The sequence below is a fragment of the Hippocampus guttulatus genome, chromosome 10 (assembly GCF_054856545.1).
Source record: "Hippocampus guttulatus isolate MCC_2025c chromosome 10, RoL_Hgut_1.0, whole genome shotgun sequence".
In the NCBI taxonomy this organism is placed as follows: Eukaryota; Metazoa; Chordata; class Actinopteri; order Syngnathiformes; family Syngnathidae; genus Hippocampus; species Hippocampus guttulatus.
The window spans coordinates 890,575-917,834 of NC_141270.1; the positions used below are offsets into that span (position 1 = coordinate 890,575).

The 27,260-nt window shown below is 53.4% G+C and overlaps 1 protein-coding gene and 1 long non-coding RNA gene across 2 annotated transcripts in view; one reads left to right on the forward strand and one right to left on the reverse strand.

The window, feature by feature from the left end:
- The window catches only part of LOC147198782 (uncharacterized), a 30,495-nt gene extending 4,352 nt beyond the window's left edge, over positions 1–26,143 (forward strand). Inside the window, exons 2-5 of the mRNA XM_086122200.1 lie at positions 15,833–15,940; positions 17,227–17,366; positions 18,025–18,128; positions 19,406–26,143. Of these exons, the coding sequence (XP_085978326.1) occupies positions 15,833–15,940; positions 17,227–17,366; positions 18,025–18,128; positions 19,406–23,646 (4,593 nt within the window). The 3' untranslated portion in view covers positions 23,647–26,143. The remainder of the gene's footprint in view (positions 1–15,832; positions 15,941–17,226; positions 17,367–18,024; positions 18,129–19,405) is intronic.
- Positions 15,966–24,644, reverse strand: LOC147198783 (uncharacterized). The gene is made up of 3 exons (XR_015102068.1): positions 24,496–24,644; positions 17,172–17,419; positions 15,966–16,446 (listed from the first exon to the last, which is right to left on the reverse strand). It is a non-coding gene; the product is annotated as an uncharacterized LOC147198783 (long non-coding RNA).
- Positions 26,144–27,260: the final 1,117 nt, after the last annotated feature.

Here is a 27,260-nt window from a genome sequence, read left to right on the forward strand (position 1 = left end):
ATTTCAACCCACGGCTGCGTCCGTCACCTTTTCCCGGAATAGCGCGCCATATATACGGCGAGAGTTAATTGGCAAACAAGCGCACACGACAACCGCCAGTCACCTCGGATCCTCGCGCGCACGCCGACTAATTTTATCTCCGTCGGCGCGGGCGGCCTCTGATGAAACGGCGCGAAAGCGCCACGCCTCCAAATAAGCCGCTGCGATCTGACACGTGTTTGCGCGGCACAAAAAAAAGGGAAAAAAACCGAGCCTTGTAAGCGGGAGCCGACTCCAGATCATCCTAAATATACATGGGGTTGGTGATTCCCAGCCACTGCGCCGTGACGCATCATTCGGTTTGCCGCGGGAAATGAAGCCAGTTCACATTGTTGCTCTGAAAATGATTTTCCATTTACGAAGGTCCGACCGGTGAAATGGCCAACGTTTTACTTTCTCGTGAGACAGGAAATGCTGTTTCTGGAGCTGAAGGACACGCGTGACCTTCAGTCGTCCTCTCACATGCCCATTAAGACGCAAGTTTTGGGAGTAGGCACCATATAGGATGAGAAGGTTTGCCGCTGTGCTTCCTGTGCGTTCTCGGTGTCAAAATAGTTGACGTCTCTGCAGTCCGTCCATCGGATCTTTCAAACGCAACTCGCTCAAAGTGGACATGTTTTGACATGCGAGTCCGTCACTCGGTGTGAGCATGGTGCTCATATACAGCATCCAAAGCTAAAGCTAAATTCATCAGCTCATGCACTTTTTTTTGGGGGGGGGGGCGTTATGTTTGTACTTGAAAATGCCTCTCTGTTGTCAAGTTAAACAAATATCACAATCTAGTTTTCAAATCATCAGTTATCAGATTTTTTTTTTTGGGTCAAATTATCGGAATTGGCATGGGCCTAAAATTAAAAAACAAATCGCACTAAGTGGTTCAATTAGCTTAGCGGTTTACGTGTCACATTTCTGCTTGGTTGGTGTGCTATGAGCTTTTTTAAATTTTTTTTTCTGGGTGTAAAATGTGCGCCTTGCTTGGATAAAAGATGAGAAACCCTGCACGAAGTCTTCAATGTAGCCGTTTGATTTTCACCATTTCCTCCCCTGACCTCCATTACCGAGCTAAGTCACGGCTCAATCAGCCTCCCCCCGTGCCCCCCCCCCTTCCCACTAATAAATGATCCTAATCCTCAAATGGACTTTGCCCCCCCAAAAGAAGTTATCCAATTGGTGATTTTGCAATCTCAATTCTCACCACAACTCAATGAGACGGACGATGAGAGAGCAAAAGCGTGAGCGTGCGTGCGTGCGTGCGAGCGAGCGAGAGAGCGAGAGAGCGAGAGAACGAGAGCACTTGACCTTGGCAGCGTAGTCTCGACTAATATTTTGAGGATTACGCTCGTAACTGATTACGCGTCATCAGCGATGGCATAATCTCAGCATTATTGGAAAATCTACACAGCTGTCACTTCTTTTCTTCCTTAAGGAAAAAAAAAATGCTACATTTAGTCGGCTTACATCCAATGATTTCTCTTTTTTTTTTGCGCGATTCATTCGAGACGGAGAATTGTTTTTCAATGCAAATTCTTTGAAGATTCTTGCTAAAATTGTGCGAAAAGTGAGAACTGCAGAATTGCGGAGGTATAATGTTGATCCGTTTTTCATCATTTCAGTTTAGCGCGCTGGCGTGCCAGCTTTAGAGTGCCTCGTTGCGGCCCTGATTTAAGAAGGCGAAAGAGTGCCTTATGGTCTCCTGTCGGTGCCTGCTTGACACTGGAAGGAAGCTCGAAGAGAATGGAGGAAGGACTTTCTTTTATGGAAAAAAGTCGGACGTTACAGCCAGCATGGACACTTGGGCTTCGCACTGTCGAGGCCGCTTTAGAGTGCCTCGTTGTCTACAGGGAGGGAGGGAGGATTCCCCCTGGAGCACATTTGACAATTAAGTTGACTTGACTTTTTTCATCACAATTTACATGCGTGGCCTTTTTTTTTTTTTTTTTACTTGTTGAAATTTGGCAAAAGTTGTCTTACTGGAAAACTTTTCTTTTCACATTTCTCAAAGAAACTTTTCTTACCGTCCGAGTGAGCGAGCACGGCCGCTTTTAGAACGCCGTCGCGCGTGACTTAACGACGCGGTCTCAATGAATGCCTCAGCCTCGGCAAACGTGTTGATGAGTCTTCTCGGTTTGAAAAGCGCCTGCGGCGTCAACCCGACTCATGAGCCGAAACTTTGAGCCGGAAAGATGCTTCCAAATGGCGTTTGGGAATTTTTCACACCTTTCCCAAATATTGGCGAGCCCGGCGGACACGTTACCGCGGCAACGTCCATCCCGGCCAAGTCATTAATGTACCGGCGCTTTCTCCGCGTCACAAGTCGAGAGTTTTTTTTTTTTTTTTTTTTTGGTGTGTGCGTGGAGCAGATAAGGGTGTCGTCGCCACTGCAGGTATGTGTGTAGTTGTTGCTATTGTTGTGTGTGCGCGTGTGTGTTTTCACAGATGTCGTATCTGCACTAGACGTATGCGCACTTCTTGCTAGTTGTGGTTCTTGCTGTGGATGTGTGTGGACTTGTTGTCATGAACGTGTGTGTGCCTTGAACTCACACAAACAACTTGGCTCCTCGCTCCATAAATTAGATAAAGGCTAATTCCTTCCTTCCGTGTGTGTGTGTGTGTGTGTGTGTGTGTGTGTGTGTGTGTGTGTGGTGCGGTGCATGCGACATGACGAGCGTGCGTGTGGCGGGAACTCTGTGGATGTGTGAAACATCAGCCATGACTGAGGAGCCATCTGCTGCCCACAGCCATGCGTGGGTGTGTGTGCGCGTGTGTGTGTGTGTGTGCGTGTGCGTGTGCGTGTCCTCCTGTGACAGCGCGGGCACTTGGCTGAAGCATCCGGCGTATTTATGATGTTGCCGCGTGAAACATGAAGAGTTCTCCGACGGGAGGAAGCGCGTGAAACGTCAACACGGAAGTGCTTCTTCCTTTTCTGACAGCCACTTTTTGGAAGTTTCCACGGTAACGGCAGCCGGCTCGCCTGCCCCCATCCGTCTCAGCCGAAAACCGCACGGGCCGACGCCGCCTTGAGAGCTTTTCCCGCAGCGCTCGCGCAATTTCAAAGTGTCTTTAGGCTTTATTCGCGCAATAAGTCGTCTTGATCTCGGGCGTGTAAATCCCGCCGCCGCCGCCGCCGCCGTCTCCCAAGCTCCTTTTTTCCGCAATGTAAACCAACTTTCAAAATGTGAGAGAAGTCGCACGCGACGAGGACAGAAATGGCCGAGCGTGTTGTTGCGACTCTTCCGGTGAGCGCTGTTGAGTCGAAAGGATCAACCGCATCCAAAGCCGAGCTCAAAAGGATTTGCCGCCGTCAATTCTGAACAGTTTTAGGACTTCCGATGATCGACTCGAATGATTTCTGAGCGGCAAAAATGACTCCTCTCATCTCAAGTGTATTTCTCGAGCGCTTTCGAAAAAAACACAGAATTCATACGGTGAGAAAACAAAACGATGCCTGAGAAGAAAGCCCAAAAACGGTCAAAACGAGCCTGCCCCCCCCCTCCCGCCCCCCCCTCTCGCCATCCTCCAGACAATGCTTGTTCTTCCCAAGATGTTCTCCGCGAGTGCCGGAGTGGCGCGCGCTAAAGTATATATATTGATGTAGATAGTCCATCGCCATGGCAACTGAGGGTAGCGAGCCGGCGGAGTTGAAAAGGGCGCCATCGCGACTTGGGTGAACCCCGCCAACGAGGTGGGCGGCGCCGCGAGGGGGGAGATGGATGGTCGCCAAGCGTAATGGCAACGGCGGGAAACGCGAGCAGATGGAGGAGATGCGGAGTGAGGAAGTTTACCCACGCTCGCGCTCGTTCGCCCGCTGCTTCGCGACAACCGCCCCCCCCCCCCCCCCCCACTCTGTTGCATCAGTGATTTCCCCCACCCGTGAGCTGCGGGAAATGAGCCAATCTTCACTTAATTGGTCTGGAAATGATCGTCGATGCAACTGGAGCCGCGCTATGATTCGTTCGTTGCTGGATTGGCCAGCGGGCGCTGAAGGCGGATGCCCGGTGGGCCGCTGTCGTTGGGGGGCTGTTGCTGTGCTATCCGAGAGAGACCGGCGCACAATTTCGAGAGAGCATCCTATGAACAAATTGTTACACTCAATGGCAATTGATTATTTTGGCACCGTGGCAAGCAAACAACGTGGCTGAGAAGTCATCGTTCACCGCGGCGCTAAAACGTACACGCGTTCCGCAACCTTTGCGCAACACACTCGCCGCGCGAGCCATCGCGAAGAATGAAGAGTTAGTTTTGCGTCATCGTGCCTTTGAACGCACGGGCCATTCATTGATCGCAGTCTAGCCGACGCCGTCGGCCGTGATTAGCCGTTAGCCGGCGAGCGCAAAAGAAGCCGACGATCGGCGAAGCGACAGCAAACGGCACGATTGAGTCAATTAACTCATTCTGTACCAGCCAATTCTGGACCAAGTCTGAAAAGACGTTTAAAAACGTCTTTGGGAGTGAATGAGTTAAGCTCAGCAAAAGCTTGCTTTTTACTTTGACTTGATCCTGCTTGTATGAGGGAGTGTGCTGAGCAAGGTTGTGTTTGTTCCATGTAGTTTATTTCAGGAAATCATGACTGTGGATGGGAGGGGGGGGGGGGGGGGGGTTGCGAGCACGTGTACACGTGTTTGCTCCAGTGGGCGGGCAAGTCTAGGCCCAAAATGCGCCAAGGCTGATTGGTTGTCCCAGCGCAGCTTTTGGGGAATTCATTTTGATTTTTGCGATCAAAAGCCTTTCTCGCAGTCTTGTCGAAGCCGTTTTACAGTTTGAGGGGTCACAAAGGGGGGGGGGGGGGTTTCTTCTGCATTTTGTCCAGAAACCGGTGCTTTTGGTGAAACCGGCCCCTGTTTTATTGTGGCGTACTCAACAACGGAAAAAGAAACTAATCTTGTTTTTTTTTTTCTTTTCTCTTGAACGTTCAATTCAGCGCTTCTATTGTTCCAGAACAGCATTTTGTGTTGTTCTTTTAAGAGCGGACAGCATGTTGGGAAACGGCTGGCAAGATGTTTTTTATCCATCTAGATTTGCAACGGAATAACATCTGCCGTCACTGGAAGTCATTCGATTTCATTTCAATTCGGGTCCCAGCCAGTGACACACAAAGCAATGTCCAACAGAGGCTGACGCGAACGTGAACACGTGAGCCTTCGTCGGTCTGTTAACGGTTGTCATTGCGGTGCGATTTGCGGAGCCAACTCGTTTCCTTTTTTGAAGTGGCACTGAGTGTCAAAGCTTTGCGAGTCGTTTCTTTGTTTGCTTTTGTTTGCTTTTGTTTTTTCCACTGGCGCGCTATAGGTCGGACGTTTTAGCCTGCTTGGAGAATGGCTTGTATTTTTGTGTTCTTGTGCCTTTTCTTCTCATTTGTCTCCCCTCGGGACTTTTATGACTTTGCCTTTCTAGTCGTCGTTTCATTTGATTTCTGTCTGCGTTTTTTTTTTTTTTTGCTTGCTTTTTTTGCAATCACCGGCCCGCCTTTCTTCTCCCTCGCCTCGTCTTCTCCTTCAATTGGCTTCTCATTCTTCTGCCTTTTGATTGCATCCATGCGCTTCTTACCCCTCCTCTTGCCGTCTTACCCCCCCCTACACCCCCCCCCTCTTGCCCCCCCCCCGTCAGCACCTCTTCGGTCTCACTTAAGTGATCAGTAAAAACGACCATCAAATAGTAATCATAAAAACAACAACTGTCCTGCCGTTATAGAACGCTCTCCATCTGGATCGCGCACACACACACACACCCACATAGAGGGAGTGTGTGTGTTACACGCCACGCGCGCGCACGTGAAGAGGAAGCGTGACAGAAGGCCAACGACGCGGCGCTCCGCTGGAGGCGAAACGCGGCCTGTCGGCTCTCTTGACGTTGGGCCAAGATCACGTTCTCCCTCCCTGGAAAGACGATACGTCCGTCCTCAGCCGCGCGGCGCCAATTGCGTTGCGCGTCCGTTTCCGGGCGACGTGTACGACGCACGCCCACCGTGGCGTGCTCAGAACGCGACTTGACTTCAAGTATGTCATTGAATCAAAGGTGGACTTGTTGATTTGAACGGCGCGCCGGCTGCCTTCAGCCAATATATTTTTTTTCCTAGCCTCTAATTTCGCACGCGCACCGACCGCGATTGCTGGTGAATGCAGGCGCCGCGCCGCGCCGACCGACGCGACGCGTTTTTACGCTCTTGCGCGCACTTGGAACGCCCGCGCCGCCTTGGACCTCGTTTCGTCTTCACCTCTGCTGCCGTCACATTCTCGTCCGTGCGCCCCGAAGCGGGTTGCCCGCTTGCGCTGTGACATTTCATGCACTCGACACCCGGAATGAAGCATGTGTGCGTGCGTGTGTGTGTGTGCGAGTGTTGTTATGGCGGCGTGCTGTCAAAGGAACTTTACCGAAGAGACATGGAAGACAAGTGCTAGTGGTGTCTGCGGGCACAAAAGGTCATGGCGGTTATCTTAGCGCCGTCAAACATGTGCACGCACACACACACACGGCGGGGGGGGGGGGGTGCGTGTGGTAGTGCGTTGGCATGGTGTGGCGTCAGCGCCTCAAATGACAGCAGAGCGGCAGATAGTATCGATCGGTCTGACCCTCCCTGACCGTCGATACCGATGAGCCCATCCAGATAAGCTTGCATGCGATCAATAACACTCTCTTTGTCCCACTCTTGTCACCGATGAGCTAACCTGGGCGCGAGTGAGCTCGGGATATTAACTCATTCACTCCCAAAGACGTTTTTAAACGTCTTTTCAGACTTGATCTAGAATTGGCTGGTACTGAATGAGTTAATGTTGGATGATGATGATGATGATGATGATGATGATGATGATGCGCGCGTGCGCGTGGCAGGGCTGCTTTTGGGGGCACCTTAAGGTTGGTCAAGGTGAGCCGTAATGGAAGTCTGACCAGATCCAATCGGGGCCCACTTGTGGCAAAATGAATTGGCCTCGCACGAGGAAGGCGTGCGCGTGAAGAGGCCGCGGCAGCTGGAGAAAAACTAATCCAGCTGTGACAGCTTTGGCACTTTTCTTCAAGAGAGCAAAAAAAACAAAAAACTAACAAGCGGTGTGAGCAAGTGAAAGTTTTTCACATGCCAATTGCCACTTTGGGTGATTGGAATGATGATGATGATGATGATGATGGTTGTTATGATCATTCTTCATTATTGTTTTATGCACGCCTATTTGTCGAGCTTGCAAACTGAAAAAAGAAGGAATCGCGGCGGGATGATTACGCCGGGCCGTGGCGATTGAACCTAAAAAAAACAAACAAACAAAAAAAATCATCCTAATAAGAATAAAAATGATGGCTACTCGAAGGTATGAAAGGTAGCCACGGCGAAACGCTTGAGTTAGCATCGGCGCAACGCGCTTGACGCGGATCGAAATGGAGCGCGCGCGCAAAAGAGTTTCCGTGAGGAATGAAGGAGCGTTTCCAATTCGGGGCGAATGCTTTCTTTTTTCTTTTTTTTATTCGAGCGTTTCACGTCAATAAGGACCGAATGTTCTTCTTTGTTACGACACCGATAGTGGTGGCTAGCGCGAGCGTGCGTGTGCATCTTTCTGTTGGTTTTTGTGCGAGTGCTCCTGTCACGGAGTGTTTTTAGGATTCATCTTAGCCTGGCTGAGAGTCCCTGCAAGCCCTTTGCCTCTTTGGATTTTGGGCAATGTTTGTGCTTTGGTCGTCATTGCGTCCTGCGTGTCTTGAGTGTTGTTCAATTATGTGTGTGTGTGTGTGTGTGCGGAGAGATAACATTGTTGTCACTGAAATCTATCGGCTTCAACAGGATTGCTTTTCGCTGGCTTTGCTTGCTGCCGTGTTTCATTCTCGTTTTCCTGCTCCTCAACCCTCGCGAACCCTCGCCCCCCAGCCCCCCACCTCCCGCAACCCGACCCCACCCATCGCCCACTTCCAATCACTCTCAAGACTTTGACCTGCAAAGTAACAAGACCGCGTCATAGTTCAGCGGCTGCGGCGTGCGCACGCACGCGGGCGTACATCTCCTCGAAATGATTTACCCCCCCCCCCCCCCACCCCCTGCCTCCCCGCCGAGAGTGAAATAGATACGAGGGAGGCCACGGCACGGGAGCACGCGAGCGTGCGGAGACCTCGGAGACAGATGACAAGTCGGGAGGGATGCAGGAAGGGGCGGAGGGCGACGCGGGGGGGGGGGGGGGCGGGGGGGATGAGCGATGGAGCCACAAGAAGTGCAAGACGAGAACCAGCGAGGAGGCCGCGCGCAAAAGAGTCGCCGAGCGAGCAGGCGCTTTTGTTCGGCACGCAGAATCCGCAAGAACAAATGTCAGGATGTATCGCCTGCTCGGTCCTCAGTGGCTCATGGACTCCACCCCTGGAGAAGGGGCGGGGCTTATCATCCTGAACGGGACGTTGATCCCTCACCTCCATGGCAGTCCGCGGTTTTGGCGGGTCGGCGGCTCGAGACGAATGGCTTCCCCGATGTTTCGATCGCGAACATGTGCGAGGAGCCATGAAGTTCCCGCCGTATTTAAAAATTGTCTTTACGTTTGAAGGCGTCGTCGTTATTCCTAACCGGCTTATTTTAGACTGTTGGGCATTTGTCGTAGCTTTGAATAAAAATCTCGTCCAAGCGGTCCGTCACGCAATAAACGTGACGGCACCACGACATAGACGCAAATTTGCCTTCGCCTTCCGCTCGTCGACCGTTACGCGAAGATCTGCGCTCACAAGGTTCAATTCTCTTTGTTTCCCGTTTGGCTTGACAGTCCAAAAAAAAAAAATGGAGTCACTTGAAATAAAAACATCCAAAATATGTTCAAACAAACCGGATGCGTTCATCCATCCAAAGTCAGCTAGCTTATTGCGAAAGGGCAAAAAAATGGGCGAGCGCATGTTAGCGTCGCTGTTGATGATTAGCATAAACTTTCAAACGGCTTCGCCGCGGCCCGCGATGCCGACAAAGCGCGCTAGCGACGATACTCGCGACGGCGTCAAGCTCATCGCAAACGTCACCGCAGAAGCCGCCAAGCGCCAGAAAACATTTGGATAGCGTTTCCGTCATCTCCGTTTAAGCTCCGGCTCTGCTCGCTCCGGCGTTTCGTTCTCGTTTCCCGCAACCCGCCCCCCACCCATCGCCCACTTCCGACCGCGTTTACGCCGGCGTGACCGAAACGCTTCCATGTTGAGTTTCGCCCAGTGTGCCAATTAGTATTTATTCGTTTTTTTTTTTTGAAAAAACAAAAGAAGTCTTTTTTTCTTTTTTTCCGAATTTGGGTTGAAACTCTCCTTTGACGTGACATCATGCAGCGTTTTGAAATAGATGCCGCCCACGGCCACGGTTTTTGCAATTCCGGCAGAATGTCGGGAGCCGGCGCGCGTGGACTGGCGCCGGCTCGCTTTAATGAAAACTGTGATGGCTCTCAAGTCGCTTCGCCCGTTTTGTTTCTCGGGTCGGCCTCATGACCGCACCCTAATCTAATTTGGCCTCCACCAACGAGCGCATGCTAATGATGTTTACGACGGCCCCAAAAATCAATCAATCAATCAATCGATCAAATGCGGTCAATAAAGCCCAAAACACTCGGCGCTGGATTTTCCCCTTCTTCAACCGGCAAACAAAGACTTTTGGGATTGGCCTTTGACCCGGCTTATGTTAGCTGCCGGCTTCCAAAAGGCATAGCACGTGTTGCGTCATCCCGCGCCCTGCGTTTTATTTTGAGCGAGCGACACAACGAGTGTTATTTATGTGCGCTAAATGCCGACTGGCGCTTCTCGGATTTTCTCGGTCGACTGTTCTCGAACGAGTCCTTCCCTTGTCCGTCTCGCGATCTTTGCATCTCGAGCGGCAAGGAGAACTCTCCGATTGGTCGCGATCGCGACCAATCGGAGGAGGGGAAAAATGCTATCGTCACGGCGGGCCGCTTTGCGCCCTTTCAAATCACGTTTTCCTTTCATTTGCCATTCATTGATATGGTCCGATTGAGCCACTAGGTTTCCTTTTGTTTTTTTTCCTGCGCTCCGTTTAAAAGGTCGCTTCTTCCTGCTTTGCGCGGCGTCAATCTTCGCTCAACAAACGGCCTTTGTTGATCCTTGATGCTTTCCGAGCGCGACTTTTTTTTCTGTGTGACGACCAAGTTTCATGAAGCCCCCCCCCCCACCACTCCCTCCCCTTCCTCCCCGTAATGATGACCTCGGGGGGGGGGGGGGGGCGCAGCGGGCCGCTCGCTGCTGGCCTGGCTGCTCTATTCCCAGATTAATGCGGTGAGAGGCAATAAAGAGGAAAGAGTTGAAAAAAGACGTTGGCGAGAGAGAGAGAGAAGAAGGAAAGATGGCACTAAAAGGGAGATGGAAAGAACACCAAAAGTAAAAAAAAATCTCTCAGCCATAATCTTCACTCAGCCTGCAGAGGCTTTGCCAAACTGACCGCACACACACACGCACACACACCCCCACAGCTGCGTGGGCTACGTTTAAGACAGAGTGAAAATCAATGTGAGCGCTGCCACTATGCATGATAATGAGAAAGGCGTCCTGCTTGAGTGTGTTTGCGAGCGACACTTGTACTTGTGTGTGTGTGTGTGCTTGTTTGTACTACGCGTGTGTGTGTGTGTGTGTGTGTGAGTATTTTCAGTGTGGGTGTGTGTGTGTGTGTGGTCTAATCCCAGCTAAGTCCATTAATGTGTGTCCGACTGTGATAGCCAGTTGACGCTTGATTGTCATATCCGCCCTTACGGCGGGCCCGCGCGCGCGTGTGTGCGTGTGTGTAAGGATAAACCGGGTCTCTCCAATCCCACCAGGGAACGTCAGGCTTGAACAAAAATCACTCTGTAAAAAAATGTGCGCGCGCGCGCACACACACACGCGATATCTGGTGCGGCAACAACAAGAAAACAGTATCGGCCAAATAATTGCCAAGGGACGACAACGATGGCGAGCGAATATTGGCAACAAATAGAGTTAAGGAGAAAACAATCCCGACGAATGGCTCCAAATACTGGCGAGAAAAGAAAGGCAGCAAAAGCACCACTCGGGATGGGCAAGCATCGATTCCCGCTATCGTCGTCGATGGCGGGAATCGATGCGATACCGGCCGCAGAGTGGCGGTAGTCGTTACGGCGAGAGTCGCTTTCAAGAGGCGGTAAGCTGCGCGTTAGCTTCAAAGTTGATCGAAAGGGACAGAAGCCTTTCATGACCGAACCCCCAACGCGTGGCCGCTGCGCCGAAAGGGGTTCCTTGCATTTTCTTAAAGCGGCCCGACCGAGGTGCCGTGCGGCGGGTCGGGGCGACGACGATCTTCCTGCAGAAATTACTTCTTGCCGCACTCTCTTTTCTTTTCATTTCCTCCGCCTCTCCTCATTAGGTTTTATCTCTTTGTCACTTCCGCGTTGCTCCCGTTCAGACGGGCCGGGACAAACGAGCCGTGAAACGCTCGCCGTTAAGCTCCGCTCGCAAACGTCGGGGCGCCTGTATTTACGAGCGTGTGCGACTTTAATTCGGAAGAGCATTTAAGGTCTGCGCCAGATGCGTACGTGGGACTCGCGTGTCATCTGGCCAGGGATCATGGCCGAACCGTCGTGTAACATCGCTTTGAGAAAAAGAAAAGAAGACATGGTTGTGCGCTTCTCCACTCGAGATGTTTCAAGGTCTTCTTTTTCTTTTTTTTTTTCTTCTTCCGTTACTCGCGGTTAAAGTTTAACTGTAAAAGTTTTTACAGTAATCCCATTTATTTTTCACTTTTTCGGGCCACCACATCGAGCGCCGAACATCATCCGCAGGTGACCGGGAAAAAAAAAGCAGAGATGCCACCGAAATGATCAACAAACTGAGCTGCAGCGGCACTCACTCACACGGGCACAGACCCAATTTCACCCCCCCCCCTGCCCCCACGCCTCTCTCAGTTTAATATACTTCTCACAGCGTGACATTCTCGTGCACACATAATCCCACACTGATCTTGCAGCTGAAAATACGTGTCGCGCACGAGGTACATTGCAGTCGTGGAAAGAAAAAGCGTCTCGTTCCCGCCGTACAATTTCGTCGATGAGATGCGGAGGCGCCGGAATGGATGCCGTCATCCTGTCCGGTTTTACAGCTCCGTATTTGGCACGCACGCGCATATTCCCGGCACGGGGGGGGGGGGGGGGGGGGGGGGGCAGTTCCCGTGACCGGAAGGGGGGGGGGGAGCGGGCGCAGGAACAGCTTTGCTGGCCATATGCTCCCCAAGGTTGACACGGTTCCCCCTAGTGGACGTTTGCATCGCGTTTTGACTTTCACGTTTTTACTCTCGGCTGGCTTACGCTTTCTCTCATTCGGGGGACCAATACAACACAATACACGCAGGTGACCTTGATTCCCGTCCCTTATTTATTCTTTCTTTTTTCTGAAAGTGAAAAGGGGTACGACCACCGCAGCGTCAATGCTAGCTGCGTTAGCAAGTATGTGACGAGTCGCATTGCGTGTTGACTGTTCGGGCAAAGTTGTTTGAGAAATGCACAAGTTGTCATTCTCTTAGTTTGATGTTGACTTGAACTTAAGCTGGGAGTGGCATGAAATATTGTCACGTTTCTTTTTGAAGACTTGCTCAGTTTTTGCCAAACTTCTACTTGCTTTGAAATGAAGCAAGTTCAGTCAAGTTGGCGCTCGCAAGGCCGAGCAAAAATGAGGGCTCGCGTCCAAAAGAAAAAAAGAAAAAAGAAAAACCCAAACTCATAATGTGTGCGGGTCACTCGTATCTCAAGGCACACCCCCCCCCCATACATATTTTTAAAAATGGATCTGGTGGAAACCCCGCAATCGTGCTGCCGTGCACCACGATGCTGCCTGAAGATTTTGGAGTCTCGCAGCCCATCGCATCCAAACCGGAATATTTTCGTTTCATGTCATCTGACGAGTGCGAGCGGCGAGACGTGTCGGTTTGAAGTCAACTCCACGGGTGGCTAATTGCCTATAAAACATTCTCCTTCCTTTATCCTGATCCCGATTTTTGTTTTCTGGCACCGGCTCGGCGCTAACGCGCGGCGCATCAAAGTGCAACACGAGAAAAGACGAGCGAGTTATTAGACAAGGTCGAGACAAACCGACAAGGTGGGAATGTTTGGAGTCAGCATTCGAGTCACTTTGGATCAGAACTCTTCCAGAAACTTTGTTGCAATGGATTTCGCAAGACTTTTTTTTTTTTTTTTATAGCAAGCCAATGCCTAATCGAGTTCCGCACGCGATACAACAGCTTGTGGCGCATTATGAAGCCTAACGCACGACGGCCGAAGCTGTACGTCTCGCAAGAACGGAGAATGAATTCCACCGGCAAAGCTTCAACAATTAGTTTCCGTCAATTAAACCAGCCCCGTCCCTGCATTTTGGGAACGCGTTGCGGCCATTCATTTCAAAGTTCCTACTTATTTGCGAAAAAGCAATCGAGTGATCACACTTTGAAACGTGAAAGATTTTAAAATGTAGGTTCAACGCGATTTGCAAATCACCGTATTCCGTTTAGATTTTTGATTTTGGCACAGCGTTCGGAAGGTCATCGCAATTGGCTTTGTCGCTGTTGGGGAAAGCCTGCCCAAGTGAGTTTGAATCGAGGCGAGGACTCGAATGGACGTAAGCGGCTAATGCGGCCATCGGAACGGCGTCGCGCTAAGCGGGAATCATGCAAATGGGATGCTTGCGTTTCTAATTGACGGATGCCTTCATTTTGCCGCTTTAATAGAATCGCGCCACATAAGTCCCGCCTTAATGTTGCTCCGTCCCACCCAATAATGCCACATAAGTCAGGATTTAATGGAATTACAGCGGCTCACGGGGCAGGGGGGGGGGCACTTTCCTGCCATAACGGAGGCAGGACGGCGGCAAATTTGCTGCTTTGTCTCCTGTCTGTCGCAATCCGAGCAAGCCAGTGATGACATTCCACGGTCACCGTTCGCAAGGGGAAGCAAACTTTTGCGCTGGCGGGAACTTTCGAAGTTAAAATGCGGACGCGAAATAGTCGATTCGCATTTTTGATTGCCACTAAAAACCGTGTGCGTTATGATGCCGTGGAATATGGAGCCACCGGTGGCGGGCCGTGCATTTCAACCTTAGGCCCTCGGTGACGTCACATACACGAACACAATATCGGCTCGTCAGGCAGCACTTCATTTCAGGAGCATTTAAAACCATCAAGTCTGCATTCACAATTAAGAGCAGGAAACTAAATTCACAGATATTGTCAAAAATAAAAAGATTTAAAAAAATACTAAATAAAATGCCACCCAAATGACGCTGTGTGATCATAAACAAGTCTGTCCAATAAATTGCGCAATGTCGCAGTTTCATATAAGACACCAAACACACAATAACAAAACAAACTATTCTTTGAAAATAAAATGAACAGATCATTTGCATTTTGAGAATAGGCTATACAATAACCGAAAATGTTGAGCAGCTGAGATGGAACGAATTGTAGTGCACGAAGCTGACTACAATGCGTCATAATAAATTGCAGTGAGCTGATTTATTTGTTGCATTTTTCTATCTTTGTCATTTTATTTCGTGACCATTAATACTAACGAAATAACAAGAAGAAACGTAAAATAAACTTCATTTACTCACCAATGTTGTGCCTGTTCACTGAGCTGCAGATCTACGCGAGTGTCCCCAAACGTTTTTAAACGCACCGTGGCTTGTAAGTGCCCAGCCGTGCTCTGATGTTTCCTTGCTGCCTTGGTAAAACAACTTCAATTGGTAAATCCGGTGGAAGGGACGTCTTGAAAATTGTTTGGAAAGTAGTCCAGCAACCAGATCAACGTCTTCTCCTTCGGCCATTTTGGGTCAAAATGCAGCAACAGCTCCCTCTAGCAGGCGCTCATCCAATCACCGAACGCGCACGTCCAGCGCCGACGTAAGGCCGGGGCAGACTCGTCATCTGATTGGCTATTGCAAGCTGACTGTGGCCGTTCATTGACAGCGCACAGGGGCCTGCTCTGTTTCATCTGAAGGTCCCGAGCAAGTTTAGTTTACCTGGCAACACAAGCTATCTGAAATATGATTGGTTAAAAACTCTACCACAATAAATAGGTTATTTAGCGAGTGGCTTTCGATGTTATTTAAAATAAGCCACTCGACTAAGTGGAAATAATATGACATAAAGAATACAGAGAATCATTTTGTTGACATATTTATGAAAATAAAATAACATCAATTAAATTTATGTTATTCTCAGAAAAGTAAATTGATTAAATGTACTTTTCTGAGAATGTTTAGGCCAGCAGAGAAGGCCTTGCTGGCCCTGACGGAACGCCACTGGGAGCCACGTAGATGGAGGGGTTCGCGAGGTGGCGCCAGCGACGGCGCCTCCGCCGCCAAAGGTCCAGCTTCACCCTCGCTCCTCGTCGCAACAATTTTTGAATGCGGGAGGACGACTTGATTGTCACTATTGGAGCAACAAGGACAATCGGTTGGGCGTCCATCTGCTCACCATGAGCGGAGCCGACGGCAAAAAGTCAAGTCGGAGATCCAAAAGCACACACTTGTTCTATCACAAGCGCGGGGGGGGGGGGGGGGGGCACTTTTTGTCCACGTTTGGAAACGCATCCGGTGACCGCGTGCAAATCATGACTTTGCGCCGTCGTTTGTGGCGCTTGACTGTCAGCTGTTGCTTCTTGGTTTTGTTTTTGTTTTTTTAATCCAAATGTGTGAGTCACCGTCCTTGCAACGTGACTTTTTTTACTCTCCGTGTTTTTTTCTTTTCCACCACCAGAAAAGCATCCACACGACTCAACACGCGCACACAAGAAGACGTGACTCGACGCGCGTGTTCGTAACGTTGTTTTTGTGTGTGTGTGTGTGTGCGCGCGCGCAGGATGAGGGCGCCTCCAGCAACCTGTACTGCGAGCTGTGCGACAAACAATACGTGCGCCAGCAGCAGTTTGACAACCACATCAACTCCTACGACCATCACCACAAGCAGGTGAGCGAGAGCGAGTGGGCCGCCTTCCGCCTTCCGCCGCCTCCACGTGTCTTTTGTTCCACGCCGGAGACAAAAAAGGCGCTTGCCGAGCTTTGGGACGCCATGCGAATGGAGCACTTAACACACCTTGAAGTTGGGACTTTTCTCCCATCGTTTATATATACAGAATATATATATAGAAAGAGAGAGAGAGAGAGAGAGAGAGAGAGCGTGTCGACCTCACAGTGCAGAGGTCGTGGCTTCGATTCTGGCTCCTTCCTGTGTGGAGTTTGCAGGTCCTCCCCTTCTGCCCGGCTTTTCTCCGGGTACTCCGCTTTCCTTCCCACATTCCCTAAACATGCATGGCAGGCCGACCGAACATTCTAAATTGTCCCTACGTGTGATTGTGAGCGCGGATGGTTGTTGGTCTATGCGTGCCCTGCGATTGGCTGGCGACCGGTTCAGGGTGTCCTTCGCCTACTGCCCGAAGATGGCCGGGATAGGCTGCGGCACGCCCCGCGACCCTCCTGAGGATCAAGCGGATCAGAAAATGGATGATGGATATTTTGAATGATGTAAAAAAAAAAAAAAAATCAAGCTTCTCAATTTTATTCGGATTGGCTGCATGATTTATTGAAATGTAGACTCAAAACATATCGGTCAGTCCATGAATATTTGATTTGAAAGCGGCAAAAGGTCCTTTCAAGACTAAAATGAAAATGAACATTAAATGATGCAATATGATTTTAAAAGTCATCATGACATCAGAAGACGAAAGAAGCTTTGACTCCGACCATGCGCTGTGTGTCGGTGAGCGTTAATGTTTGACATAAATAAAAATGTATATATATCTCAATTTTTTTAAATTCCTGTTTTTATTCTGGGGCCGTACGATGGAGCGCACGTTCTTGCGGCTGGCGTGATTATTTGCGGACGCGTCGCTATCTCGGCGCCGCAGAGCGCTCCGCGCTGGAATTAAGCCGGACTTCACTAAAGCCGACGCTTGAGCGCGCGCGCGTACTTGGAGGGTCGCGGAAAGCTTCGCCGTTGATAAACGACCGCACGCACCTCAAATATTGACACGCTTCTTCTTTCCACCCGCTGATGGACTTCTCCTCCCTCCCCGACTCACACCCCAACAAACTGCCGAGCACACACACCGACAGGCACGCTATCCCTCACGCGCGCTCATACGACGGCCACGCGCGAGCTAACGCGCGCGCGCGCGCTCCATCCGCACAAAGTGACTCACCCAAAAACTTGTTACTTTCCATTTCTTCTCCGCTGCCGATCGGACGTCGTTTCAGCGTCTGAAGGAGCTGAAGCAGCGCGAGTTCCAGCGGGCGGCGGCCTGCCGGAGGCAAAGGGAGGAGCGCCGGGACGAGCGGCTGCTGCGCAAGAGGCTGCGGCATCGCTCGCGGCGTGAGGACAAAGCCGACCGGCGCCGGTGAGCGAGACGCTTGAAAACGACTTTTCTCCTTCCCCAGTGGAAATAAGAAGCTGAAAACACACAACGCTTGTATTCGTGAACATTTGTCGGATTCATTTATTTATTTCAACAACAACTTGAGATGAGAGTGACATTTTAGAGGCGGAGGTGCGAGGTTTGATTGGAGGGCGCGGCCGTCCCCCCGGGGTGGGGTTTGTGCGTTTTCCCCGCGTGGCTTTTCTCCGGGTACGCCCTCAAAATTGTCCCCGAGCGCGAAGAAGGCGAGAGAGCGCAAGCCACAGACCGGCACGTCGGCGTAAAAACGATCCAATCCGTGTCGCCGAGCCACTCGCGCTCGTATCCGATTGTTGACCGATCAATCCCACGATCGCGGTCGCGGGATTGATCGGGCGCTCGACGGCTCCAACCACCAATTAGCAAACGCGTTTGCCGTTGCCGCCGCAAATGTGCAATCGACGGCTGGTGGTTCTCATGCGATGAGGCCGATTTGGGCTTTTCGCTGAGGCTACTTTGCCATTTGGGGGGGGAGGCAAACCCCAACTGCCGTGCAAACCGACCGCCGCCGTCGCAGAGCCAGAGAAGAGCCGCGCGTGAGCAAATTGATTTGCAGCTTGCGCCCTCTTTCTCACCCTCACCCTGCCCCCTTTCCCGTTAGCGCCTCGGGTTCGGGCCCCATGTTCCGCTCCACCACCGTGGCGGTGGAGCCGGCGAGCGCCGCGGAGAAGGACAGCAGCCACGGCGTGGGCGCTCCGGGGCCAGGTAAGGAGCTCCTCAAAGACTTGACGAAGGCCGTCCAGGCAAATTGCAGGCCTCTCACTTGAACAAATTCCTGCTCGGGATTTGGCCCAAACCAGCGAGCGCTCGCAAGCGGGCACAACGACACGGATGAGCGCCGCTAAACTGCTTAGAAATGTCACCTATGGCACGTGATGCGCAAGATGCCGTCAAACTTTGATCATTGGGGGAGGGGGGGAGGGGGGGGGGCTTCTTCATGCGGCCTGCCGCTTTCATTCTTGTCCTCGTCGGGGTTGAGGCGGCGAGCGGCCAGCAATCGAGTTCGACGAAGCTTCCGGTCGCACTCTTGCCGATGGAGCCTTTCCAACTCCTGTGCTGCAATTCAGATGTGCTGAAACTGGCCATCTAATGACGTGACCGTTGGATGAACAGCGAGATTGTTTGGTTCCCGTTTATGGGGGGGGGGGGGGGGGTCTCAGTTATCAGCCAGTAACGAAAATAAATGAAGTGTTTCAAAGAAAGGCTCATCATGGAGACTTTGAAATGGGCTTTTCATTTTCCCCCAATGGCTGGAAATGTTTGTTTTATACAACTGCACTCACGAGGAGGAGGAGGGGGGGGGCTTAAGAGGAGGAAAAAGAAGATGTGGGAGAAGGTTTGGAAGTGGGAGGTGAAGGGCGTCGCTTAAGACGCCATTTCGGTGGAGGAGCAATTCCAGGAGGAGGGGGGGGGAGGCTCGGGGGGGGGGGGCAGAAGAAAGTTGGCAATGAGACAATTTGAAGTAAGGGGGAGAAAGAAGAAGTTGAGAAGGAGGAGGAGGAGGTCGTCTCGGAAGAAATGGAGCTTGAGGAGGAGGCTTAGAAGGAGCTTGAGGTGGGAGGAGCTTTGCGAGAACAAAAAAGGAAGAGTCCAAGGACAACAAGGGCCAGGAAGAAAAAAAATGGAGGAGGAGCAGTCCAATGTTGAAGGGAGAGAGAAGGAGGAGGTGCGGGAGGAAGCCGCGGATGAGGGAGTGGCTTTGAAGCGACCCCCCCCGTCGGCCGCCAAACAAACTTCTGGCCCATCGCTGACGATGGCGCAAAAGCGCATCCGCAGAAACGGATCTTGTGAGGAAAATGAAAGGCGAGCCTCACATTCATCAGAGCGCCCAAATCACATCGGGAGGGGTCACGTTGCTCGATCCTCGGGCCTGAAATCAAATCCTCCCTCCTCTCATCTTGATTTTGGTTTGCCTTTTCCGGGGAGATGTCGACGTAAGCTCTCTCTTGTCATCCTCGTCTCGTTCTTCTTCTCCCTCGCAGATCCTCAGAGCTCGCCGGGAAGCGGACTCGCGAGCGACACGCGGCACCCGTCCCAACGACGCAACGCAAACATCGTCACGCCGGGCTACATCGCCCCCGAAAACGGCGCCGCCGGCCAAAGCGGCGCCTTTCACAAGCTCCCTTGGGCGACCGCTTTCTTCAGCGACGCCATACGAGCCAACAACGACGACGAGCGGCCCGCTAACGGTGAAAAAAAAGCCTCCGCCGCCAACAGGGGGCGCCCCGTTTGCTTCTCGCTGCCCAAGAGGAGCTGCGTTCTCCTGCACCGGGCGGCCGCCGTCTTTATCCAAGCCGGGCGGAGCTCGCGGGACGGCGAAAGCGCAACGCCGGATGAGAAGCAGATCTCCTCGACGCCGCGCGTCCGCGCTCGGACCCGAGAGCCGGATGACGAGCCGAAAGGCATCCCGTCTTTATGCGACCGGCGGCGTGGAACCGCAGCCAAAGATGGAAGCGGGAGTCGGCTCGGGGCCAAAGTGAGCGGAAATCAAGACCTCCGAGTGATCGACGGCCGGCTTACTGGAGCTCAAAGTTCCACGGGAGACCGAAGCAAGGAAGGGGGTTGGACGAGAGCCCAGGACGGTCGTCAAAGTCCAAGCGTCCAGTCAAGCGGGGGAAGTGGGACTTGGGCTGAAGACCGAAGTAGAACTGATGGCGAGCGTGGGCCAGGAGCTCGTACCAGAGCCCCGAGCTTTGCTCAAACCGCGACTGAAACTGAAGTCACCCCAGGTGGTGACGGAAGTGGGACCGGAGTCCGACTTGTGGGTCCGAGCGCCACGGGACCTCGAATCGGTCCAGGGACTGCGTGCGGCGCCCACTTGACCGGCGACCGGGACCTCGGCGGAACGGGAGCCGTGCCGTTTCCTGGGCTCGGCGCAAGAGTCATCCAAGAGGGCGGCGTCATCGGGACTGGAGCCCGAGCTACTTGGCAGAGGGGGGCGGCGCTTGAAATCATGCTAAGGTGCGCCGCTCGAGAGCAAGATGGAGCTGAAGGTTGCCACCAAAATGAGACAGGAAGCCAGAAGGGAGGCGCACGCGGGACCGGGACCGGTGCCGAGAACGGAACCGAAAGTCTAAGAAGCGGGACCGGGAGCCGACCGACTGCCGCCGGTCATCGCGCGCCCAGCGGGGATCCGCCGCCACCGCCGCCTTTCAAGTGTCAAAGTCCCGCCTTCGAAACCTCCGACCGACCCGACTTGGCCGAACCGCGACATTTTTCCGCCCCCGCCGAGCTCCAAAAAGCAAAAGCCGAGAAGCAAACCCAAGACTCGAGTCCGAAACAAACCCCGACATGGCCTCCGGGTCGGCCCTCGGAAGCCTTTTGTCCCGTCCTGAGCCGCGACGGCAGCCACGTCCTGCCGTGGCCCTCGGAGATGCTCCGCCGCACCCGCACGTCGCCCTCGCTTTCCTACAGCGTCAACCCGCTGCTGTACGACTTCCGAGCGCACGCGCGCGGCCGCGGGCGAGCGCTGGGAGGGATAAAGTCGGCAGTGATCGAACGAGCCGGCCGCCAACGCGAGCGGGAACGCGGCGGGGGAGGCGGCGAGGCCAAGTCGGATGAGAATCGAGGAGGACAGGCGGGAAATCCCCTGCAAGCGGCTGGCAAAGCGGGCGCCGCATTTACGCACGCCAGCGCTTCCAAATCTACCCGTGCTGGCTTGAGGAGGAGGAGGAAGAGGAGGAAGAGGAAGAGGAAGAGGGGGAGAAGGAAAAGCGCGGAGGAGACGAGCGGGAAAGGGCAAAGGGGCAGCGGGATAAGAAGCGCTCTCGGCAAAATGGCGAGGCTGGAAAGGGACCACGTCGGCACGGACGAGGGGCGGGAAAAGACACGATTAAGTCGTTTGATTGGGGGCCCCCAAAAAGGGCGGCGGCCCGAGGAGGAGGAGGCGGAGGAGGAACGGATCGTCCGGAACGACGCGCCATTATGTCGCCTTACCGCAAAGCGCCGTAATCGCTCCAAGCGGGCCAACGCGGGCGCCGGCCCGCAATCATCCTCCGGGTGGGGTCCCGCGCTCACAAAGCTCCTCTGCGGGGGCGCCATTAGCCCCGCTCCCCGGACGCCGCGCTATCCCGAAATTACGGCCCCCCCCGCCGGCACGGACGCGGGGCCCGGCCGCAAACATGGAGACGGACGCGAGCGCGGCCCGGAAGGCGACGGCCGCGGGAAGCCGACGGAGATAAAAGCTCGGGAGGCGAGCGCGTGCGTTGCCCCGCCCCCCCGCCGAGACGGGGCGGGCCGGCGCCAAATCCGTCTCAAATGCCACGCGGCGATTAGCCCCGTCCCGCTGTCCTTTGGCGCCCCGGCGCGCGCTCGCCGACAAACGGCGGCGGCGGGACCGATTGGCTCCTGCGACGCACAAAAGCAAGAAAGGACGCCCGGCGTCCCGAGCGCAGCGCTCGCCTGCCGGGATCTTTGGCGGCAAGTGACAAGCGGCCGCAAGAGGAAGTGGACAGAGCGTCCGCAAAGCGCAAAGAAATGCAAAGCGGGACCGACACGAAGCGGTTTGGGGAGAAATTTGGACTCGACAGAAACGAGCGAAGGGAGCAGCGAGGAGACGCGTCCGAGCCACTTCTCGCCTGACAGGACAGATTCTGCACGTCGGGACGACGCCCTCGACGCCGCGGTCGTCGACACGCCTTCCGAAGACGCCGCTCGTGATGACCACGGCGTCCAACGCCAACACGGCAGTGAGGAGATGCGTCCGAGCCACTTCTCGCCTGACAGGACAGATTCTGCACGTCAGGACAACGCCCTCGACGCCGCGGTCGTCGACGCGCCTTCCGAAGACGCCGCTCGTGATGACCACGGCGTCCAATGCCACCACGGCAGTGAGGAGACGCGTCCGAGCCACTTCTCGCCTGACGGGACAGATTCTGCACGTCGCGGCAACGCCCTCGACGCCGCGGTCGTCGACGCGCCTTCCGAAGACGCCGCTCGTGATGACCACGGCGTCCAACGCCAACACGGCAGTGAGGAGATGCGTCCGAGCCACTTCTCGCCTGACAGGACAGATTCTGCACGTCAGGACAACGCCCTCGACGCCGCAGTCGTCGACGCGCCTTCCGAAGACGCCGCTCGTGATGACCACGGCGTCCAATGCCAACACGGCAGTGAGGAGACGCGTCCGAGCCACTTCTCGCCTGACGGGACAGATTCTGCACGTCGCGGCAACGCCCTCGACGCCGCGGTCGTCGACACGCCTTCCGAAGACGCCGCTCATGATGACCACGGCGTCCAACACGGCAGTGAGGGGACGCGTCCGAGCCACTTCTCGCCTGACGGGACAGATTCTGCACATCGGGACAACGCCCTCGACACCGCGGTCGTCGACACGCCTTCCGAAGACGCCGCTCGTGATGACCACGGCGTCCAACACGGCAGTGAGCGGACGCGTCCGAGCCACTTCTGGCCCAACGGGACGGTCAAAGCGTGTCAGGATGCCAACCGCAGCGGCGTCCATTCTGTCGACAGCAAAGTCGTGGACGCGCCCGCCGAGGACGTCATCAAACGCGGACACGGCAGCGAGGCGACCGGTCCGAGCCACCCGTCGCCTGACGGGAACGCGGAGCGTCCGGACGCTCACGAAACAAGGTCGCCGTCCCGCCTCGATGTCGTGACGGAGCGCTTTGGTCCCGCTCGCGCGGCGCCGCACGGCTGCCGTCGATGTCATGGAGGCATCCAAAGAGTGGATTCTCCCCACGCTGAACTCCTTGACGCGGACGCCCCCGTTTCAGACCCCGAACCGCCTCCGAGTGACGGCGTTCCGCATCGCGGGAAGGACAAGATGTCGGCCGCGCGCTCGGCGAACGAGGAGCACGCGAGCGGGAAGCGTCAGCGGGGCAGGTCGGCGGAACCCGCCTCCCCGGGGAAGAGGCCCCGTTTCTCCCTGGGCCTCCCCCCAGGGTGCCTCCCGCTGGGGGCTCCTCTCCTCCTGCCGCCGCCTTCGTCCTTCTCCTTCCGTCGCGGCATCATCCAGTACCATCTCTCCGTGGTGGCCCCGCCCCTCCCGCTCCCGTCTTACCGGCCCCTGCTGCCGGCCTTCGCCCCCCACCCCGTGGCTCTAAATCCCGCGCCGCCATCTTTCTTGGCCTCGCCGGCCATCCACGTCCTGGATGCCCCGTATCCCCTGGCGACGGAGTTTCACCCCCTGCTGAGTCAGCACCACGCGGCCCTGCTGGCACCCCCCCACCCGCCGGCCTTGCCCTTACAGGTGTTGTTCTAGCTGCCGTTTTGCGAAAAATGGACACGCCGACCGGGCCTGTGCTCATTTCACTCAGCCGCTGCTCGCAATCATCATCAGTACGGTGGGGCCACGGCGCACGAGTCGTTTTTCGACATAGGTGCCACCGTTCCGCCCATTTTTTGCTTTGACTTGCCAGGGAAAAAACAAAACAAAAAACGTTTGGTGATTTCACCTCAACTCATCTGTTTGGCAGATTGCGAACAATCGTACGATGGAGAGGCTTGGAGCTGCTTTTCTGCCACAAAGCGAGCGCTTAGCTTAGCCTTAGCAAAGGCCGTTAGCTTCACACAAAGGGAGCAGCAAAAAAACACGCAAGCGGCGTACAGCGATACGTTGAGGCTCGGCAGTTTCACGTTGGCTCTCTATCAAAATCGTATTCACGACATTGGGGCTTTTGTATCGCGTACGACGTCGTTCACGAAAAAGTCCACTTCCGTCGCTCTATCGCGGTCAGGGAGTCGCGAGTAAGGAAATGATAACGACATGCACTTCGAGCCTTCCGAATCACCGGATCGGAATTTTAATGTACCGAGATCGAGATCGTTCCTTAGAAAAGTGTCAAGGATTTTCCCTGCGGTTTTGGGACTTTGGGGTGTTCTTCCGCAGAATGCCTTTGGGGAACACACGGTTCTCCTCCCGAGGGTCCCCACAAAACTGTTAGCACGCAAAATGCCAAACCGATCGCAATTCAACGACGGTGGAATTTCTCGTTCTTTCCGGAAATGAAAGCAAATTGTCTGAAAATCAAAGCAGCGTTTCCCTTTTGGAAACGATACAAATCCAATCAATCGGCTCCAGACTCCCCAAACTTATGAAAAAACACCGTACCTTTTTTTTTGGTGGCGAGTGGCTTTTTGACGCGGCGCTCGCCATTCGCATCTCGCCGCTCGTAATTGAGATTCACCCACTCCTCTTGATCTTCGGCACCGAAGCGGTGCCGATCTCAAATCCAAAGCCATGCGACGCCGCCATCTCCGGAGATCTGCTTGACCGAAAAACAATTTTCACAAAACGGCTCAACAAGCCCCAACAAAAAAAACAGGTTCCACTGTCCCGATTTCTTGCCGTCTGCCGCCAATTCATTGCTTGATCGGTTACGGGCCGGAAAGCAAATCGTCCACCGCGTGGCCTCCAGTCGAAGACTTGCCATCGAATCGTTTTGTCGGGAAACAAAACGAGTGAAATGAATTTGGAGTGGGGTTGATTTGGTTTCCACGGCGACACGCACGCACCAACCGGAGTCAAATGACGCGGCGAATCTTTCGCCGGCTTGATTCAAACGCCTTTGGTGACCTTTTGCACGGCGGAGTCGTCGTCGTCGTCATGGCGGCGGCTTCTGTTGCGGCTGCGCCGGCGTCACGTCCTCATTTCCATTTGCGGTCGACTTCGGTGCCGAGGAGGCGGACGCGGCGCTGCCACTTCCCGCGCTGCTGTTCTCCTCCTGCGCCACGTCGCGCCTTGACGTTGTCGCTTCAGAGACCTCACATTGGATTGATTGATTTATTGGTCTAGTCAGCGATTTTTTTTTTTTTAATATCCATTTTCTGCCTGTATTTCATTTTTTTTTTTAATGGACAGATGGCCCTGGTCACTTATAGATGAGACTATTATAAATAAAATAAAAAAAGAGTTGAAATGCGTGTGCGAAATAGTTTATTTTAATAATGGAAGAACTCATGTTCATTTTTCAGTGCATCCATCATTTCACATGAATTTATTTGTCGCAGGTTAGCCAATTATTTCATGGCCGCGCGCTTGGATGATTATTTGTGTCCATGTGCTACTTATTTAGAATAAATTCACAAAGCTCTTCTTTCGTTGTTTTGAAATAGGTTGTCAATCTAAAATGCTCAGATTGTTTTGCTCATATTGTTGATCTGACAATGTGCAATGAAGAAATGAACACGAGGCATGAGATCAATCAAGAAGAATGCACCGGGCGTGTTTTGAAAGGTCGATTTGAAAAAGCGGCGATGAAGAAAGACGTTTGAGCGAAGCCATTTGGGGGGGGGGGGGGGGAGCAGATCATTTGGCAGAGACGAGATGTCCCGCTCGCTCTTTTTGCTTGACGTGTGACAAAAGAAACCTTTCCGAATAAAAGTCGTGCCATCGAGGCTTCCGTTGGGCCCCTGAAGCGGGATCGCACCCCTCCGCCCACCGTTACCGTGGTGATGCAGAGAGACTTTGCAACACATGTTGCTAACAAGTGGGAGGGGGGGGGGGTGAAGGTTGGCGCCACATGTGTGTGTGTGTGTTGTCGACCTGGATGTATTTTTGTAGCCCAGAGCCTCAGTTGAATGAGGCTCCCCTTTTTTTTTTCTATTCTGTGCTGATGCTACTCACGATGATGACTTAGCATCCCAACCACTTCTTTTCTTCTTCTTCTGTTCCTCTAAAAAGAAAAAAAAAACGTACTTGACGCGCTTGTCTTAGAAAAGCAAAGATGGAAATGGAAAAAATAAAGCAGTAGACTTGATGGCAAAGTGTCTCGTTTACTTTTACAAGACCCAAAAAAAAAAAAAAAAAAACAACCCCCCCCCGGCCAAAGCGAAGTGGAGCCAACGTGTTTTCCTGGCAAATGTCGGCGCACTTGAATTTGCCGAAAGAAGCACCAATCAAGACTTTCGGTCAGGTCCTCGCCCTCACGTTTTCGGGGCTTCAAATGAGCCGATGACCCCAACCCCAAAATTCCCCTCCTTTCTAACCCCCTGACCGTCTTAACCCTAACCCCCAACCTCTAAACCGAAATCCCAAATGTAACCCCAATCCCCATCTCGCTAACCTTCGCACGAACCTTAATCCCTAAAGTCTACCTCTCACCTCTAACCCCCCCCAACACAAACCCTGATCTTAATTTCTAACCTTGACCCTAAACCCCCACCACCCCCCCTCACTCTATTCCCCTATAAGAGGAGCTCGAAGACCCGCAGAGGCGCTCGGGGCTCCGCCGCGTGACCTCAAGCACAAGCGGAACGGCTCGGTTTTGGTTTGCCCCTCGCACGAGTCGCCCGCGCGGCGCCGGGGAGCCAATCGAGTGGCCGGCGACTTTGATTCGCGTGCCCGCGGGAAGGCTCGCCGCGCGTCAATCGATGCTCGGCGGCCGTTTGGCTGCTGCGGTGACCTTTCAGAGGTGCAAGAAAGCAACGGTGTGACATTCAAGGCAGGATGTTTGAAATCCACCTCGGCAAAATTTCTCATTTGTTTGCTTACCCGGGAAAGTTCTTCGCCGTCGTCATTTCGTTTTTTTTTCCGAGCTGTGGCAAGAAGACGAGGGAAGGGCCCCGGATGAGGAACAAAGAGTTCGGACATGAAAACCTCCAGCAAAAGAAAACAAACAAAAAATAAATAAAAAATCATCACAGGCAGGCAGATTAGAAAATGTCAAACACTAAAATCAGAAAACGAGGGTTAGGATTTCAAATTTGGGTTTCTGGCTTTGAAACGCGAGTCAAACATTTTGGAAAAGGTGCCGCTCGACGCGACAAGACAAACGCGGTCATGTTTGTAACAGGCGAACGCCTCGCCTCCAATAACGACACGAAAAGAGACGCGGGAAGCGAGCGGCAAACCAAGACGTCGCGCGAGGGGCGGAG